The 18,058-nt window shown below is 56.6% G+C and overlaps 3 protein-coding genes across 3 annotated transcripts in view; 2 read left to right on the top strand and 1 right to left on the bottom strand.

Moving 5' to 3' along the window:
• The window catches only part of VOLCADRAFT_107675 (uncharacterized protein), a gene marked incomplete at its 5' end in the record, with an annotated part of 11,377 nt that extends 9,839 nt beyond the window's left edge, over positions 1-1,538 (top strand). The window contains 2 exons of the mRNA XM_002957420.1: positions 378-521; positions 811-1,538. Of these exons, the coding sequence (XP_002957466.1) occupies positions 378-521; positions 811-933 (267 nt within the window). The 3' untranslated portion in view covers positions 934-1,538. The remainder of the gene's footprint in view (positions 1-377; positions 522-810) is intronic.
• A 4,733-nt stretch (positions 1,539-6,271) lies between these two features.
• Positions 6,272-8,134, top strand: VOLCADRAFT_68163 (pathogenesis-related genes transcriptional activator; the record flags this gene model as incomplete). Its single annotated transcript, XM_002957419.1, has 3 exons — positions 6,272-6,568; positions 6,864-7,058; positions 7,934-8,134. 3 exons carry the CDS (start codon positions 6,272-6,274, stop codon positions 8,132-8,134), a joined length of 693 nt encoding a protein of 230 aa, XP_002957465.1.
• Positions 8,135-11,875: 3,741 nt separating this feature from the next.
• Positions 11,876-16,234, bottom strand: VOLCADRAFT_98525 (uncharacterized protein; the record flags this gene model as incomplete). Its single annotated transcript, XM_002957371.1, has 5 exons — positions 11,876-12,159; positions 12,551-13,336; positions 13,727-13,975; positions 14,425-15,260; positions 16,176-16,234. 5 exons carry the CDS (start codon positions 16,232-16,234, stop codon positions 11,876-11,878), a joined length of 2,214 nt encoding a protein of 737 aa, XP_002957417.1.
• Between the last annotated feature and the right edge of the window lie 1,824 nt (positions 16,235-18,058).

Here is an 18,058-nt window from a genome sequence, read left to right as displayed (position 1 = left end):
AATGAGGGGTAGGGGGGAGAGGGGAGGGGGGTTTCTAGGGTTTTACGTAGTTGGCCTCCGGGATGGTGGGGGGCAGGGAGCGGAGGGAGGTTGTGTGTATGTGTGTGTGTATTTAGTACGACAGGGAATGGCGGAGCCGGGGTTGGACGGGGCTTTCCACTCCCCGGGGGGTGTTGTTGTAACTCTGTGGCGCCTTGCTCAGACCCCGCTTGCCGCTGCTAAATAGGTAGCCGACGGACTGACCGACGGACTGACTGGATGGCCCCTGGATGGCCCCTTCTCCTTGCCCATAAACTCCTTCCCCCCACTTCCCGACCCCCCGTGCGCCCACATACAAACGTACATACATACATACATACATACACACGCGCCACCAGGTTCTTCTCCCCCTCGTGGGTTTGTTCGACGTGGCCAAGGAGCTGACTCGGCTGGGCAAGCAGAAGGCCAAGTTGGACAAGGAGCTGGGGGGCGTCCTGAGCCGCCTGAACAACCCGGCGTTCATGGCCAGGGCGTCACCGGAGGTAAGAGGAGAAGACTCCCCGCTGCTCGTCCTTTGCGTTGCGTGTGTCTGTGTGTGTGCTTGTATGTATGTATTTGTGTATGTGTGCGCGTGTATGTATGGCGGAGAGGGGGGGGTTTAATGGCGGGCGGGTGGGTGGGTAGGTGGGTTGATTTGGCTGCTGTGTGCGCGCCGTAGACTTATATATCGATAAGCTCACTCCGTTTTTATCCATTGTGTTTATTATGCACGCACACGTTCCTCTGTATGTCGGCCTGTCTGTCCGTCCGTCTGTCTGTCTGTCCGTGCAGTACGTGGAGGAGGCTCGTGCTCAGGAGCGGGAGGCCCGGGAGAAGTTGGCGCTGGTTGAGCTCAAGATCGCCCAAGTGGCGGCTCTGCAGGCGGCATCGGCGGCGGGGGGAGCAGCCAAGTGACGTGATCTGTACATACATACATACATTTTCACACACATACATACATATTCCCCCAGCATGTCTGCCTACATCTCCGAACCAAAGGGGGACACCACCCCCACCCACCCAACCTCCCCCTACCCACCTCACTCACATGTGGTGGTGTTGGTGCTGGTGCTGACGGTGTGTGGTTGCAACTCAATCCGTTGTGACCCTCTCGCCCCCAAACCTTCAACCCCCCACGCCCGTCCGGGAGACTGGCGGGGTGTAACGAAGGACGTAACGGGGTGTAACGAAGGACGACAGGTAGATGGAGGGGGGATGGTCGGGGTGTAGGCAGGTGGGCAGCAGCGGGACCTCGAGCGAGATAAAGGAGTGGCAGTTGTTGTTAAAAAGGGTGGTGCCTGGCGGTGGTGCTTCTTTGCGAACTCCGTGAATCAAGTGACGAGGGAGGGAATATAATATATTCATTACGCGGTCAGTGGTGCGGTGTGGAGAGTTTGTAGGGTTTTCACCACCACCATCACCAGCTGGTGGCAGTGGTGGGGGGAAATCTTGCACCAGGGCATTATTGTACGGCAGCAGGATAGCGTATAATGGTATGTAGTGAAAAGAGCGGAAGGGTGAGAAGGTTCCGGGTAGGAACTCGGGCCAACAAGCACGGTACGTTCTGCAGTACAGCTCGGCCCAAACGTGCCGTACCTATGCAATGTGACAGGAAAGTTAGGGAAGTTGCAACACGGTGAAGCAGAGCAGCGCTTTGCCGTATTCGTGCGCACGTGCGGCAATACAAATTGAGGGGTAACAACGCCTAAGCTTTTAGCTTTTTCAGAATAATTTCTGCTGCATAAAATTTGCGGCTCAAAGAGAAACGCAACTCTACAAAAGTGTCCCCGCTAAAGTGGCTTCCGGGCTTAGGGTTGCGTGTTGTGCAAGTCGTCAGCTCCCGCGTGTCAACCCAGATCCGATCCCAACTCGAAACACGTGTCCGCCTTCACATCTCTTTTGCCCAATAGCGATCCTGTCGCCTCCGCGACCGTCGCTAACACGGCTGCTACGGCTACTACTGCTGCTGCTATTGCTGTTCTCAATGTCAGCGGTGGCCGTTGCCGGTCTCCATAAGGCTCAAGAGAGCGGACTGAGAAGACCGCCGCCGGGAAAAAAGAGTCGTAATAACCTTGGTGCGACACTACTTGCAGGCCAAGAGGCGTCTTCCGTCCATTGACCTGGTTCACACAGATCTCCACACTGAACATCCTTGACCGTTTGAGAAGAAGTGACAGCCGTGACATAGCTTGCTCGTCCTCATACACATGGCACGACTCGGAGGACTTTTAATCTGTCGTGATACCCTTTCCTAAAGCAGACAGTGTTTGTTTGGGTGGGGGGCAGCACTAACAGCTTGGGCGGGATGTGACTGGCTGTAGCTGCAGGGGTGCATGGCCAGCTTGAGGTCTATGTATGTGTGTGCGAGTGTGTTTGTGTGTGTATGTATGTATGTATGTATGTAATCGTTCCCCCCAGCAGCCCGTGGGGTTCCCCGCAGTAGGCTATCGCTCCATGTGCCGGTGGGTTTCTACACCTCGCCCACACCCGCTACCATTGCTACCGCACATCACACATCAACCGCCTCCCCCCCCCACACACACTCTCGGGGGATAGTAACTGCCAGAGGTCGCAACTGCATTTCAATATACACGGTTTCTGTACTGCGTACTTGGACGCACTTGCTTATGGCACTGCCTTTCCGCTGCGGGCCCTTTTGTGCTGGCAGGGGATATGACGCACCTGGTAGGTGCACCTGGTAGGTGCGGGTGGGGGTGGTGGGAGTCAAAGGGGAATGTCCAGACTTACCGGGGGGCATAGATATCCGGGGGAAGAAGGGAAATCTTAGCAGGCACTTCAATCGTTTCTTGGAATGGGACGATAAAAGTGGGACGATAACAGTGTCCTTGCTTAGGCAGAAAGGCCAACAGGCCTTACTTAAGAAAGGCCTGCCGTCTTTTGTGAACCATTTGAGACCTTTGACCTGCGTACGTGTCTGATACTAAATTGCGTAAGACTTGTAGCCAGCTTTGCTCGACCGAGGCAGGGGAAACCCAGGCAAGCCTTAAGTGGGAGATGGAAAAAAGGAAGCCTAGCTAGGCTTTGCCCAGGACCCCCAGGCAATCGCCCAGTAGCCTGAGCGGCAGGGCAGCTACGGCTTACTAAGGACGCCTAGGCGAAGGTCCCCCTAGACAACAACCTAGGATTTTGTCGGTCCCTCCTAGGGCGGGTCCAATAAGCTGCAGTCCATATAAACCAAACGCTGATGGCCCTTTTTATTATTATACTGTCACGTCAAGATCATCATCTGCGGTTGCGATATCGATCACCGCCATATCTCGTCCCTCCTCGTCACATCATGACATGACCTGCAGACCTACCCCTACCAGCCCGCCGACGTCTGTCTACATTTTGTGAAATCCCACGTAAGAGCCTACCCGTTCTAATGCCCACCTATGACCTTATCCACGATTTTTCTGCGACACCAAACAAAATAAGGGTGCAATAAAGGTGCGGCAGCGGAGCGTTCTGCCGTGACTGTGCTGCAAGGCGACCATGCGCACGTGTCACTAGGAGTGAGTAAGATGTTTTCAGGTCATCTTCAGCGGTATGCCGTGGAGGTTGTTCCGTGTGATGTCCGTGTGGAGGGAATAAACTCCCTTCAATCCGGCTGTGCCACAACACAGAGGCCACTTCCCTGTTAAGACCAACCAAGCAACCAACCACACGAAGATCGATGTCGCAGCCGCGCGCCATTTCATTTCGCACCACCATCATGATCGATGACTAGCACACCTACTAGCAAAAGGTGCTCACTAGTTCTCTTGCGACCCTGATGATGAATACCCCTTTCGAACCTGGCGGCATAACTCACACAACGCACACACAAACACACACACCGTAACAAAATCCCTTTTCTCCTCCCCACCACGCGTATACACAATTTCCTTGCAGCCAGGACTTAGGGCCATATTCTTCAAGTGATCGAGATGTATGTTAATGCGATCAATCATCCTGGTAGTCCCCCTGTGTACAACGGGCTCGGCGGCGGCGCAAACGGCAGCGGCCAAACATGGGGACAGCAACCGCACCAGCGCTGCCCGGGAACTCCTTCCGGGAGGCGCCAGTCCCAACCGTCCGCAACCGTAACAACCGGGGCGACAGCCGTCTGGGATACTTTCCGGCAGCAGGGAACGTCACCACATGTGGAGCAGCATCTGTCGCAGCCGCCGTCGTCAGTGCAGCAGCAGCAGCAGATGTGGCTGCCTCTACCGCAAGAGCTGCAGCCGCATGAGCTGCAGGTGGCACTGCCACCGCCACCGCCACCGCCACCGCCACCGCCACCGCCACCGCCACCGCCACCGCCACCGCCACCGCCACCGCAGCAATTCCTTCAAAAGGGCCTGCAGGATCAACACCGCCAGCAGGTCACGCAGCCGGGCGGCCACAGCGGACCACCAACACCATACTGCGGGGGCCCCGGGATCCACTTAGCGCATTCAAGCAACGCGTCGTACGTACCCAGCTGCAATACCGGGTACGATCAAACGCAGTACAAGACTTTCGTCGTGACAACTGGTGTCGGAGACACACATCAGTACGGAGGCGCCAACGGCGGAAATGTCTGCGTCCTCGGCGCTGGCGGGACTGAGGAATACAGCGTGTATGCTGGTAGTGCTGGTGCTGCTGGTGCTGCTGGGGGTATCACAGCTGCAGGTAGTTGCTGCCAGGCGGCTGCTGAGGCTGGATCTCTCTTAGACACGGTGTACGGCAACGCCTACGGTGCCCCTGCAGCACCTCCTACATCGTGTGGTCCGCTAGGGCCAGTAGCGCCGCCACCACATTATCACGACAACCAGTACCCGTGTTTCCAGCAGTACCAGCAGCAGTACCACCAATACCAGCAGCACCAACACCAGCACCTGCATCAGCACCAGCAATATGAGCAGCACCAACACCAGCACCTGCATCAGCACCAGCAATATGAGCAGCACCAACACCAGCAGCACCAGTATCAGCAGCATCACCTGCAGCAGCTGCCGCCACCGCCGCCGCCGCAGCTGCCGCCGCAGCTGCCGCCGCAGCTGCCGTCGCAGCTGCCGTCGCAGCTCCCGCCGCAGCTGCCGTCGCAGCTGCCGCCGCAGCCGCAGTCGCAGCTGCATAACTACGAGCTGCTAAGCGGAGATGGAAGCGTCCATGGCTCTATGGTCGACTGGACCTATCCATCTGGCCAAGGTGGCTTCGACGGTCCTGGAACTAGCGGGGGCAGTGTCACGGCGGCCGCAGCACCCCCCTTCAACCGTACTATTACAACGCAGATTTTGATACCCGCGTGCCAGCAGCAGCCGCAGCCGCAGCCGCAGCCGCAGCCGCAGCCGCAGCCGCAGCCGCAGCCGCAGCCGCAGCCGCAGCCGCAGCCGCAGCCGCAGCCGCAGCCGCAGCCGCAGCCGTCGTATCCAGGCGACATGTCCTCCTCATACACCATGTTGCCGCACTGCACTGCCGCTGGTGCTGCATCCGGTGCGGCCTCGGGGTTCGGGCAGTCTTCATGGCCCACCGCCACCGCCGCCGGAGTCAGCGGTGGTATCGGCGGTGGCGTTAGGGTCAACAAGTGGGCTGTAGCCGCATTGCCGATCCGTGTCGGCGCTACTGCTTCTCCGACCCGCTGTGCTCCTGTCAATAGCCGCTCTTCCCTTGGCAGCAGCGACAGCGATTCCTGTACTACACTACCGGGTCTGGCCCGTGACGATGCTGACGCAAGTGCCAAGTCCGCCGGGGGTGATGGGGGGGCCGTCGTTGGTGATGAAAACCGGCGGGGGAGTGGCGATGGCGGCGATGGTGGTAATGGTGGTAAAAGCGAGTTTGAGGCGTTGTCTGACAGCGGAAGCCCCGATAGGGATGCGAGGACGGACAGGGCCGCTCCTAAGAAACGAGGACGGAAGAAGGCACGGAAGAAGTGCGCCGGCGCTACCTCTCAATTCACGGGGGTTAGCTGGTAAGCTAACAATCTTACATAAAAATGTATGTATATATAAGCAGTTATATGGATGTATAAACACCTGATAGGTAAGATGATGTTCAGACGTGTTGCCCTCAGGTCCTCTTTGCGAGCATGAAGTCAACACACTTGCGCCCTCTTGACATTCCCCGCCCTGCTTGTTCCACCACCTTAAAGCCCATTCTGTCCACATGCACCCTCCTCTTTGCTGTGTCTTAAACGAGGCCCTCGCACATACATACGTCTCGGGAGAGCACTGAGGTTCGCGTATATGTGAGGTTCACGGTCCTCTAGTGTATAGCTTGGCTGCCGCCCATGTCCGCCTTCTTCACCCCGATCTCGTCCCCAAACCCTCAAGCCCGCCGAACACCAACAGCCCCAATTGAACCCCGCCCCGACCCCCCTCCCCCTCCTCCGAAAAGGCACCGAGGAACGGGGAAGTGGGAGGCGCACTTGTGGGACCCCACTGTGCGGCGGAAGAAGAGGACCCAAGGGGGGAGGAGGGCCTGGGGCAAGCAGGTCTACCTGGGGGCATACAACACTGAGGTTGAGGCAGCACGTGCATACGATATGGCGGCCATCGTCTTCTTCGGGTCTGCTGCTAAACCCAATGTGAGTTCAGGGGGTTCAGCCTTTTTGAGCCGCATTCCGCGATGTTGGAATGCGTGTTTTTATGATCTAAGCCGCGGGGCGGGAAATGCCGATGGTTCGCATGCGAACATCTGCCTATGCTCCTGGCAGTGCGGGTGTAACAAACCGAGCGACTGTGTGTGTGTGTGTGTATGTATGTGTGGAATGGCGCATGTTTGCGCCCTCTATGCTGTGTTGGTGGTGCATCTGGCGTACCTTAAAGGATTGTTGCGTGCCGTTTCGTGACCGTGTTTTTCGGTGACGAATTTGTTCCCAGTTTTCGCTGGAGGAGGCGTACGGCGCGGAACTGGCGTCTCTGTCTAAGATGGGCAAGGAGGACGTGGTCAACATGCTGAGGCGGCAGTGCCGAAGCTTCAGCCGGGGCGAATCTCAGTACCGCGGCGTGACTCGGCACCGTGCGTCGGACTTGTGGGAGGCGCGGATCGGCAATATGTTCGGCAAGAACTACGTGGTGCGTGTGGGGTTGGGTGCTTGTGAGTGGTTTGCTAGCTGTGTGGGTGTGGGTGCTTGTGAGTGGTTTGCTAGCTGTGTGGGGGTGGGTGCTTGTGAGTGGTTTGCTAGCTATGTGGGGGTGGGTGCTTGTGAGTGGTTTGCTAGCTGTGTGGGGGTGGGTGCTTGTGAGTGGTTTGCTAGCTATGTGGGGTTGGGTGCTTGTGAGTGGTTTGCTAGCTGTGTGGGGTTGGGTGCTTGTGAGTGGTTTGCTAGCTGTTTGGGGTTGGGTGCTTGTGAGTGGTTTGCTAGCTGTGTGGGGTTGGGTGCTTGTGAGTGGTTTGCTAGCTATGTGGGGCTGGGTGCTTGTGAGTGGTTTGCTAGCTGTGTGGGGTTGGGTGCTTGTGAGTGGTTTGCTAGCTGTGTGGGGTTGGGTGCTTGTGAGTGGTTTGCTAGCTGTGTGGGGTTGGGTGCTTGTGAGTGGTTTGCTAGCTATGTGGGGCTGGGTGCTTGTGAGTGGTTTGCTAGCTGTGTGGGGTTGGGTGCTTGTGAGTGGTTTGCTAGCTATGTGGGGTTGGGTGCTTGTGAGTGGTTTGCTAGCTGTGTGGGGTTGGGTGCTTGTGAGTGGTTTGCTAGCTATGTGGGGCTGGGTGCTTGTGAGTGGTTTGCTAGCTGTGTGGGGGTTGGTGATCACCGGGCGGCAAGCTGTTGAAGGATCCGTCCTTATGTGATCCTTCAGCCTTGTCTCCTTGAGTTGTTTCAAATTGTGTTAAGGTCTGCGTTTAGGGCACATGAACCCGTGACTCAGCCCCACATCCCCAACCCGGTGGCTGGTAGTTGGACCCACCCCGCCTCCCCCATCACCCCACCCTCACTACCCAATACGATGTGGTGCAGTACCTGGGGCTCTTCGAGTCAGAGCAGGCGGCCGCCATGGCGTACGACTTCGCCGCCCTGTACCGCGGCGGCCCAAGCTCCCTGACCAACTTCGACCCCCGCAGCTACCTGCAGGGGAGTACCGGTAGGACAACAGCAGCGGCAGCAGCAGCGGCCGCAACCGGGGTGCCCAACCTACCGACAGCAGTAACCACGATGTGACAGTTCACTGATTCCGTCCTGATGCACATGCTTGCGTTGTCATAGGGGTTCTTCTTTCCCCCATTGGCTCCATTCATCTTTCAGTTTTGAAATATACGCACGGCAATAGTGCCAGGGTGCCTTGAAAAATACCGATATTCTGAGTTCATTGCACCCTTTCGGCCGTTCGTTCACGCCTCTGAAGAGGTACTATTTCCGCACCCCTCTTGACGTTCTCGTTCTCGTTTTCACATCTTTTTTACGGTCGACTATCCCTGGCAATTATTTAGCAAACCGACCCGGCCCGACCCCATGGAATGTACATCTGCATGGCGGGTGGCAGCGATTACTTCCCCGACCTCTCCCCCCGCCCCTCCTTGCAGGCACCCTACTTCCCTTCTCCTGGCTTCCCGAGGCGGTCAAGTTGGGATTCGCCAAGTGGCCAAAGACGATTATGGCGGTTGATGACCAAGTGGTCGCTGTCGGAGGTCCTCAGCAGCTGGCGGCCAGGGGTGTTGATGGCGGCGGCAGCGGCGGCGGCGGCAATAATCAGGCGAGCCACGCTTGTGTGCATGCATGGATGGATGCACGGGTGTATGTATGTATATATGTATGACTTAGATTACACTGTGGGCCGCGAGCGCCGGGGGCCGAAGTCGAAACACAGCGCAAGGGTCGGAAGCACACATTACAAGTCGGTTAGTCTTGTGTTCTCCCGACCCCGACCCCGACTCAGACGTATGTATGTATGTATGTGGTATCAAGAATGCCTTTGGATCGTTCTGGGTCCCAGCACTGCAAACCTATTGCCCACCCCACCTTCGTTGCCACCCACCTGATTGCAGCTTGGCAACAACAGCCGTAACGTTACTGAGTCCGGTCGTTGGGCGGCGGCGGGAGTGCTGGGGCCGAAGGAGGGTCAGCAGATACCGCTTCTGTCAGCCCACTACTGCCTCCAGCTCAGAAACCACCAGCCGCCGCGGGACACCCCGCAGTGACTGGCCCACTGCAGGTAGCAGTAGCAGCAGCAGCAGCAGCAGCAGCAGCAGCAGCTGGTGTCAGCGGTCCGTCATCGTCGTCGTCGTCGTCGTTGTCGTGGTGGATATGCGGGGTAGGCCGCGTGTCGTGTATGCGCCAGGTGATCTGTACCGGGCAGTACGTAGTGGTGATCCAACTGCAGGCGCCGCTGATGGCAAACTAGCGATCACAAAGCTGCGAGAGCGTCAGGCTTTTGTTGCTCACGAATTGCGGCGTCATATCATTGGCCAACAATATTATGGCTGCGAATGCCGTACTTATGCTGAATGGATCGTGTTGATGTTGGCGATGCGGGTGACATCATTACAGGAGATATGGCCAGTGTTGAAATCGAGTGCGTTGACTGGCAGGTGGTCCGTGAATGTGTCCGTTGGGAACAGTGTGAGACCGTGGCTTCTCGCGGCGTGCGTGCACTTGTCTTGGAGAACGCGGCCAAGGACGTGCTGTGATCCCACAGTCAATTTTGTGCGTCATCACGGGTATCGAAGACGCGCAACATACTGAAGCCGTAACTTCCAACGGGGTATGAGCAGTCGACGTGAACAAAGAGGCACGGCGGTCGTTTGCCGTGCTGATTATCAGACCGCATCTGGACCTTTGGGTCCAATGTCTCCCGTGGAAAATAGGGTGCGATGCGGCTTGCCATGCCTAAGACCACACAGACAATTCCTGTGCTATAGGGTTGCCGTACGTTTGTTGCCAGGATAGTTCATGTCTTCTCGCGCCACAGGGCCCACCAAGAACGATGGCAGCGGTACGGTGACAAACGTTGTGACTAGCTGCGGCTTGCCTTACAGCCTTTAAAGACCAAAAAACCGCCGTCAGTTGTACGGTGGAATCAATTTTCAATATCTATAGTGCATGGCGTCACGGCTTTGACGGACACCCCCGCACTCGTGCGGCACTTGTAACTTGCAACTTGCTTGCCTTACGGCCAACGGCTGGTGGGCACTAACAAGTCCCTCGTCCACTAAAGAAAAAAACAAAGGCGTCCGTACCACCAGGCCAACAAGGGTCTCGTAAACCAAGCGCTCCCTCAACACAAATGGCACCAATCCGTGCAATTACACGGATGTCTGTCCAAACCAAATGCCACATAACGGAATTCCCAGCATTTCCCCCCTTACACAAGGACACGTTTCATTGCGGAGTGGGGTAACTTCCCGAAATGTGTAGTCATTGTGCTGCACATATGCCAGTGGCAGCAGCAGGCTTACTTTACCACTGTTTTACCCAGAAAAGTTCCCCATGTTGATTGCATTACACGAACGATTCGAAAGCCACCACGACGAAACCCACGACTCCACTACGGACTCAGTAGGGGGTTGCATCTAGGTCGCCAAAAGAGCAAAAGCCAACAGGTGGTAGCCTTTCAACCACCGCGTTGCCGCAGTCAAGAAACACTAGATGGTAACCTCTTAAAACGAGGACAAGGGCACACCGCCCGCAAAGTCCAAAGCCTGGAATTCATGGGCGGCCCCAAGAGGAGCGCGAGTACCCTTGCTCCCAGCCAGACAGCCAAAGCCATGCAACGAAACGAAACGACGTCTTAAGACCGGCACTCCCACAAACAAAGGCACACACTCATATGCCGTTCCGCAGCTTGTAGCTCAGCAACATGATTGACACCACATACCGCTGGACACCCCCGGAGGTGCCGCCGCGTCTCCCCAAGCCTTTCAAGCCAACCCCCTTCTTTTCCACACGCAAAATCGGGCACTTAGGGTTCGAGGATAGCCCCACAATCAAGACAGGAAAACCCACATTCGTACTGCACCTGACGCGCCGTGCCTCACATTCGTATCGGTCGGAGATCATGGCAGGAGACACACACTGTCTCTTAGTCTAAATATGGACTGCACCACATAAGCGACACTGCTATCAGGGGTCGTACCCCATCCTACCGCTCAGCCGCATCTTTGATTCTCAGGCCTCCCCCCCCGCCCCGTTCCTGTCGCTGCAAAACCCGCGCTTGCTGCTGTCCTTACAGCTCCCACGCGAAACCGCTTTACAACACGTCAAGAAAGAAAGAATATCGCGTCACTCAGTGACATGTATCACTGTTGCGTGACATATTTCTTGCACCGAGCATTGGGGGTCAATTGACCCAACACAGCCGAGCGGCGTCTCCCACCAAAACCGTCTCCATGCAACAACTCTGATCGGGGCCACCCCGCTCCTCCATCTGCCTGCACGCCCTCAGTCGCACACGACCGGTTGCATGAGTACTTACAGAAGTGATGCTCTAGTAGCTATGGCAGCGGGACCCAGGCGCTGCGGCCTTCATATCTGTCCTAACCCTCTTCCCATTCGCTCCGCAGCCTGTCTCAGACTAACGAGGGCCAAGGCCACCGCATGCGTACGCGGATCACCATTACAGCTGCCGCCGCCGCCACCGTTGCATCGGTGAAAGCCTATAAATGCGGGGCCAAAGACGCAAAGCGCCGCAGCGGCCAATCTCTATTATTAGGAATGTGGATGTTCTCATCCATATGTGTGCACACACCGAACAGCAAAACGGTTTGCAAAGTCTTCACCATGTTCGGAAACCCATCATGCATTCCAATCTCCTAAACGTATATCAGCCGTCTACCGGACCACCCGCCTTAAGCGCCCTCTGCTAGATTTCAACCCTCCGTGACGCCGTTGACGCCCCTCCAAAGTTGTCCGCCTGGACCTGACCCCGAGGTGATGTTGTTCGTGTCTAGAATTTCCACACCGGCCTCATGCCTCACGCCGCCGTGCGTCCCTTCCACCTTCGCACTCGGCAGATCCGTAGCGGACAACGGGCATGGGAACCTGCGGCTGCGCGAGTGACAGCGCCGTCATACGCTGGGCCGGCTGGCCGCCGGCCGCCGCCGCCGCCGCTGCGGCCGCGGCCGTCCGGTACGCGACAACCGTCGACCGGAGAGTTGGACCCACGCGGCGGCAGTCCTTGACTTTGAGCTCCTCCAGGAATGGCAGGCTTGACGCAAGGTGCGCAATCCCTCCCTCAGTGACGCCATCACCTGCGTGACAACGACCAAACCTCCACCTGGTCAGATGTATTTGCACCATCGCCGCCATGTGGACATGTGGCAAATCGTGGTCATGGCCAAGGCAGGCCACTAGGCGATTTCAACGCTATAGATGGACATAAGTTTGGACGGCAGGAGGCCACAAACCGCCCAAAGCGGGATTACCAAATCTTCCAGCTGTAAAGATTACAGCTTTAGGCTATTAATCCACATATTTAGGGACCCTCCGGCCTTCCTGCTTGTCCCTACCGTCCCCACGCCTTGATAAATGCTCTAGCTGCTGCTCAGTCGCAAGGAGGTCGCACTTCCCACAAGGCCACAAGGCCCCGTCACACGCATTACGTGGGCTCGAACGCCGTCCACGGACCCCCGTTACCCTTACCTAGAGCGTACAGCTTCAGCCGGCGCAGCCGAGTCACCGCCGCAAGCGCCGCCACACCTCCGTCTGACACGGAGCCTAGCGCACGCAGCTTGAGCTCCTCTAGGCTAGGTAGACGGCACAATGCGACCGCAAGGTCAGACAGATGGCTGTCCACAAAGCCCGTAAGGTCCTTAATTCGCAGGATTTGCAGCGACGCCAGCCCATACAGAACCTCACAGTGAAAGCCCAGAATGCTCGCGCCAGCGTGGTGGAGTTGTGGTAGCATCACCGGATACAGCAGCGGCACTGCCGTATGGGAGACGATCAGCTTGCGCAGCCCAGCCTGCAGCGACAACGCCCGCAAGTTCGCGTGTGACGCGCAGGCCGAGAGCTTCAGGTTGCGCAGCTGCGGCTGAGGCAGTAGCAATGCAAGCGGTGGTGGCGATGCACACAGGCTGCTGGGACCGTAGAGCCGCAGGGTCTCGAGGCGTCGTAGGACTTGCACTGGCGCCATCGGGGCAGCGCCGAGGCCGCTAGTACCGCCCCCAACCCGCGACGGCTGGCTGCCGTGTGGAGATAGCAAACTGTTATTGTTGTTCACAGCGGGGGGTGCCGTCCACGTGGCAGCCTGCGCCGCGCCTTCCCGCTGCGCCTGCCCCTGCCGCAGCGCTAGTTGAGGTTGAGGTGCGGCCGCCCTTTCAGTGGGCCTCATGCAGTTGTGCGGCCGCGAAGGCTGCGGCCGCGACGTCGCCTCGTCCCCGCCCTGGGATGTCCCGCTGAGGCTTTCGTAGCTCTCCTCGTCATCACCTTAGTTAGCAACGGGGCCGAACGGGGGACAAGATGATTAGGTGGCGTGCGCAAGAGCCGCCGCACGTTGGAGTAGTTGGTGGCGAGCGAGAGGAAGTGCATAAATGGCTCCGGAATGACTAAGAACCTGGCGGAACCAGGCGGACAGCATGACGGTCAGGACATGACGGTCAGGACATGACGGCGACATCGCAAAGAAGTGCTACGGGGCTGCTTGCTGTTTGGCCTCCACCTACAGTCTGTAGACTGCGGTCTTCCTTCGCATTTCCCGCGCAGTCCCTCCGCCCAATCGGCACGCCCTGGTCGCCCCTATACAGTGCTGAACATGAGTCCTGACTCACGCCCTCACCACCCCTCACCACTGCCCGGGCCCCGCTCACCACCCCTCACCACTGCCCGGGCCCCGCTCACCCATGCTGCTTGACAGATCCATCTCCTCAACCTCCGCCCCAAGACCCTCCGCCTGGGCCCCCGGCGACTCCGCATCGTCCGGTTGCAGCGAGTCAAGCCCGGCCATAGCCAGGTGCCGCAGCGCATGAAGCTGCGCTAGCCGGGAAAGCAGCTCCCCATCCAGCTGGAACTCTTCGCCAAACAGCTCAAGCTGCTCCAGCCGCCGCAATTGTGTGATGCGCGCGAGGCCTGCGAAGTGTGGCGAAGCATGCTACAATAAGCCCCGGAAAAGTCAAGCGCAATGAAGAGTACGCGCTTGGGTAGTGCCACAGTAATGTCTGCTGTGGTGGTGGTGGTGGTAAACGTGGCCATTATCGGTAAGGAACGGCCATCTAGCAGCGATACGCAGAGGCCCCATGAATAAGGAGGAAGTACCTGCAGCTGCTTGTGCGAGTACATGCGTGTAAAACGGCTTTTCCCCCAGATGAATAGAAGACGCCAACATAAAAGTATAGACTGCAACCTATGGACCGTCCAGCGGCGCCTGGCCCTTCGCAGGGTAACGAAACGCTCTTCGGACGGCTCAAGACTGAGCCCCAGCAGCCAACCGAGTCCTCAGGACTCAGCAACCCTGCATAGCACCAAGTCGCCGCCACCTCCAGCACCAAGCCCCTCATGACTTCTCGCGAGGTCCCCACCTTTGTTACTGGGGCACCGCTCCTCATCCGCGTCTTCGTCTTGGATGTGCAAACGCCGCAGCGTTGTAATGCCCATGATGAGACGCAGCATGTCATCATTGACGCCGCACTCGTACAGGTGCAGTTCTGCCAGCTGCTTCTGGTACTTGACCAAGCCCCCCATGACGCGCTCACCAGCTCCCGACTCGCCCCAATACGCGTACTGCAGAGTCAGCTTCGTTAGGTGGTGTAGGCGAGGCAAGCTCATGACCATGTCCGCGGTGGTGTCACGAATGTACGACAGCTTTAGCACGCGGAGGCCCGTCAGGCTGCCTAGCATGAGCTGCAGCAGGGGCCGCCGCAGGGGCTGCGCGGAGGAGTTGGTGTCCAGCCTGAGCTCCTGCAGACTGGGCAGGCGGGCCAGCGCAGCTGCCTCTGTCTCAAGCAGAACGGTTTTGTCGACAGTGACGGCTACGGCGCGCGAATAGCAACATGCCGTTGCGAGGAGGGACTCGGTGAAGTCGAAGGTCTGCGGAACCGCACGCGCCCCGCTGTTATAGCCGTACTGCTGGAAACGCGACTCCGGCTGCCCATAGCCGTTACTGAACCCGCCGTACTGAGCTTGCTGCTGGTGAAACTGCTGTGCGGCGCCCCGGTTTTCCCCAAACGTCAGTCGGGCAAGCTGTGCGCCCTGGTCGGACTGGGCTGTGAGGAGGAACATCGTCGCCGCCTTCACCTCCTGCTGACTGCTGAACAGAAATTCTAGCGAGGCAGTGCTTGGGAAACGCTTGAGAAGGTGGGACGTCGCTAAAGCGTGGAAAACTGGCGGCGATGTGAATGCTAACTTGGCGCAGGCGCTGTTGACAAGGTTGCGAAGAGGCGCGCATACAGTCCTCAGCGAAGCCCGGTCCGCAGGAGGAAGATGTGGCAGCACGGATACGAAAACCTCCTCCAGCGACCTCTCACGGGACGGCGCTTGCAGCATCAGAGCCATTCGTCCTCCGGCCTGATAACTACAGCAGCCAACGACGCTGACAACCACAGACGCCTTCACAGACCTTCCCTCCAAGTTCAGGAGAACTACCACACGAAGAAGTCCTGGCCAGCCCGCTTGAACTTAATAAAGCATAGGAAAGAGACCACTGCCGACCCCGGTTGCTTCAAACAATTCTGCCTTTTTCTTCCTTATCGGGGTTCCTGAAGTCTATGCATGCGTAGTGCTTTCCCACCGTCAGCAATAAGCACTAACGAAGCTGATTCATCTGTTAAGCTTGCAACCGAACAAAATTACGGGAGCTAAGTTTCGACACACATATCAATGCAATAATATACTTCTTTTGCACCCGGTACTTGTTCTCATGCACAGACAGTCTGACTGGAAAAAGTCGGGCAAAATGGTTCGTAAAACCACAGCAAGGAGCATTTTTTAAGAGCAATTTATCCGATTTTGTGATGCAATTCAATACATATTTCAGCAACCAATTTGTTATTGGAAACGTGAAGTTTGGCAGAAACCGGTTGGGGTTAGACATCTGTGGAAGGACCCCAAAGCCAAAACCAGAAGTCATAGGAATAAGTTTCAGCATTTCAGGCTAGCATGTCTATGGAGGCCTAGGAGCTCTGATCACAGCGCCCGGTTAGGATGTCCGAGGAACCTTGGCAATGGCAGAAGTGAGAACCCTTCAGATGGAGCTTCTCTATCAAGCATATATCAATATGAACTGTATGCGATTACTGGCAGAACCACTTTTATGGTGGTGGGGAAAGCCCACCTTGACAGGGTCAAGACAAAAACCCACTTTCTACCTTGTAAGGGACTTATCGCTTTCATAGTGAATGGAATCTTTGGTGTAAAGCTGTGTGCGTGGGTTCTGGGGTCATGCGGATTGGTGAGGGAGGTTAAGCCCGATTTTTATCCGATATAATTAATTTTTGTTTACAGTTATTATACCATGTAATATAAATATTATTGAACTTAACTCCTGATATTGTTTCTCATGAGACCGATGTCATGTGCCGCCATCTGAATTAAGCCCGAGCTAACGGCCTTCCGATTCAGTTGGTTTCAACTACGGTATGGTAGCAGCAGTCCTTGCTAATTTCCCCATCACTAATTGCGAGGCCTGCAAGGCTGTCAGCCGCAGGTGAGGTCCCTGGGTCAGTTTGTGACTCTGGTAATTCTATCTCGTATGGACAGTCAGCACCGCAGCGGTACCAAAGGATTAAGGCATTCTGGCACCCACCAGGTTCAGGAAATAGGACGAGGTGCGTGCCCCTGGCTGCCTATGAGAAAGCGCATATGATGTGTGAAACAGGGGGGTATATCTTCGCCCGTGGCAGCTACCCTGCGAAACCCTGCCTTCCCCAGTATTTCGGGGCACCCTCATCCAGTCACTGTAGTCAACTTCACAGTGGATCGCTTAGGTTCCGCACCCACCACCAGCGGAATCTGTCGGGTCGACAGCGGCCCAACTCCATTCCTGTCGGCTCGCAGGTAAACTTTATCCCAGGTCACCACCGTCCATCAACTAGGGGCGCAATCGGAAGGATTTTTGACCCTAACGGGTATCTATCCCGGGATCTCCCGGGGGCAATGGTCGCACGTCACCAGTAGTGCCTAACCCTAGTTTATATGTATGCTTGTGGTGGTTGCATGCGCTGGGTCCGCTGTGTGCCTTGCCATTCCAAGCCTTAATTCCTCAGAGGCACGAGCCAATAACACCCAATATGGGTCCGACCTATATGGACCTATAACTCAGCAACATGACAGCCCACGAGCATGGTAGCACACGTTCCCCCGATAGTGTCTTCTCTCTGTGGAGGACATGGTTAAAGGGACAACGCTGTTACCCAAGGCTATAAGACGTTTGTCAACTTATGCTAATGCTGCTAATTCCTTTGTCCGGTTGGTCTTTCGTGAAGTGTTTCTGTTTGCTGGTGTGAAATCCTTTAGCCCGGATGCATGCCTGGATTGTACATTCACCTTCGGGGAGACGAAGGGGTGTCCCCAAGTTGTTCTCCCGGTGCAACGTCATACCCGTTTTGCGTCACAATCGCAGGCGGAACATGCATATGGATTGGCATGCGTTGACGATTACCCTGGTTGCTGTCCTCACCTGTTTGCTGGCACCAATTTCCCCAGAGTACAGAGGGCGGACGTTTGTCAAATTTCGCACGCGTACGAGTTTACCTAGCGATCGAGCGGCTATAAGTTCTCAGAGATATTTCCCGCAGACGAGTCCCGCCCTTCCCTTATCTCCTATTCGTTACTCTACTAGTATGTTGTATTCCGGCGACACCAAGCTGATATGGGCAGTGCAGTGGGGGAATAGACAATGTAGACCGCTATATAGGGCTACCTTTCCAGCGAAAATAGCATAGAAGAATGATGTAGGTGACAGAAGTGTACGGAAGGGCAGTACTCGCAGTACCGTCCGTACGCGCGATGACCATGCGGAGTCCCACTTTCCCAAATTGGTTAGTCTCCCACATGGCTCGGCTTGAACCCTTCCTTCAATCGGTATTACTGTTTTTTGTACTCACCTGGTATTTGTCGCATTGAAGAGTGAATTTTTGATGTTTGAACACTTTTCTGTTCGCTGGCAAAAGCCATGGCGGTACTAGGCTTGCAAGCTGCCTTACTTTTCTTATTAGG

The sequence above is a fragment of the Volvox carteri genome, assembly GCF_000143455.1.
Source record: "Volvox carteri f. nagariensis unplaced genomic scaffold VOLCAscaffold_73, whole genome shotgun sequence".
Taxonomy (NCBI): domain Eukaryota; kingdom Viridiplantae; phylum Chlorophyta; class Chlorophyceae; order Chlamydomonadales; family Volvocaceae; genus Volvox; species Volvox carteri.
This window is presented reverse-complemented; position numbering and strand designations above follow the sequence as displayed.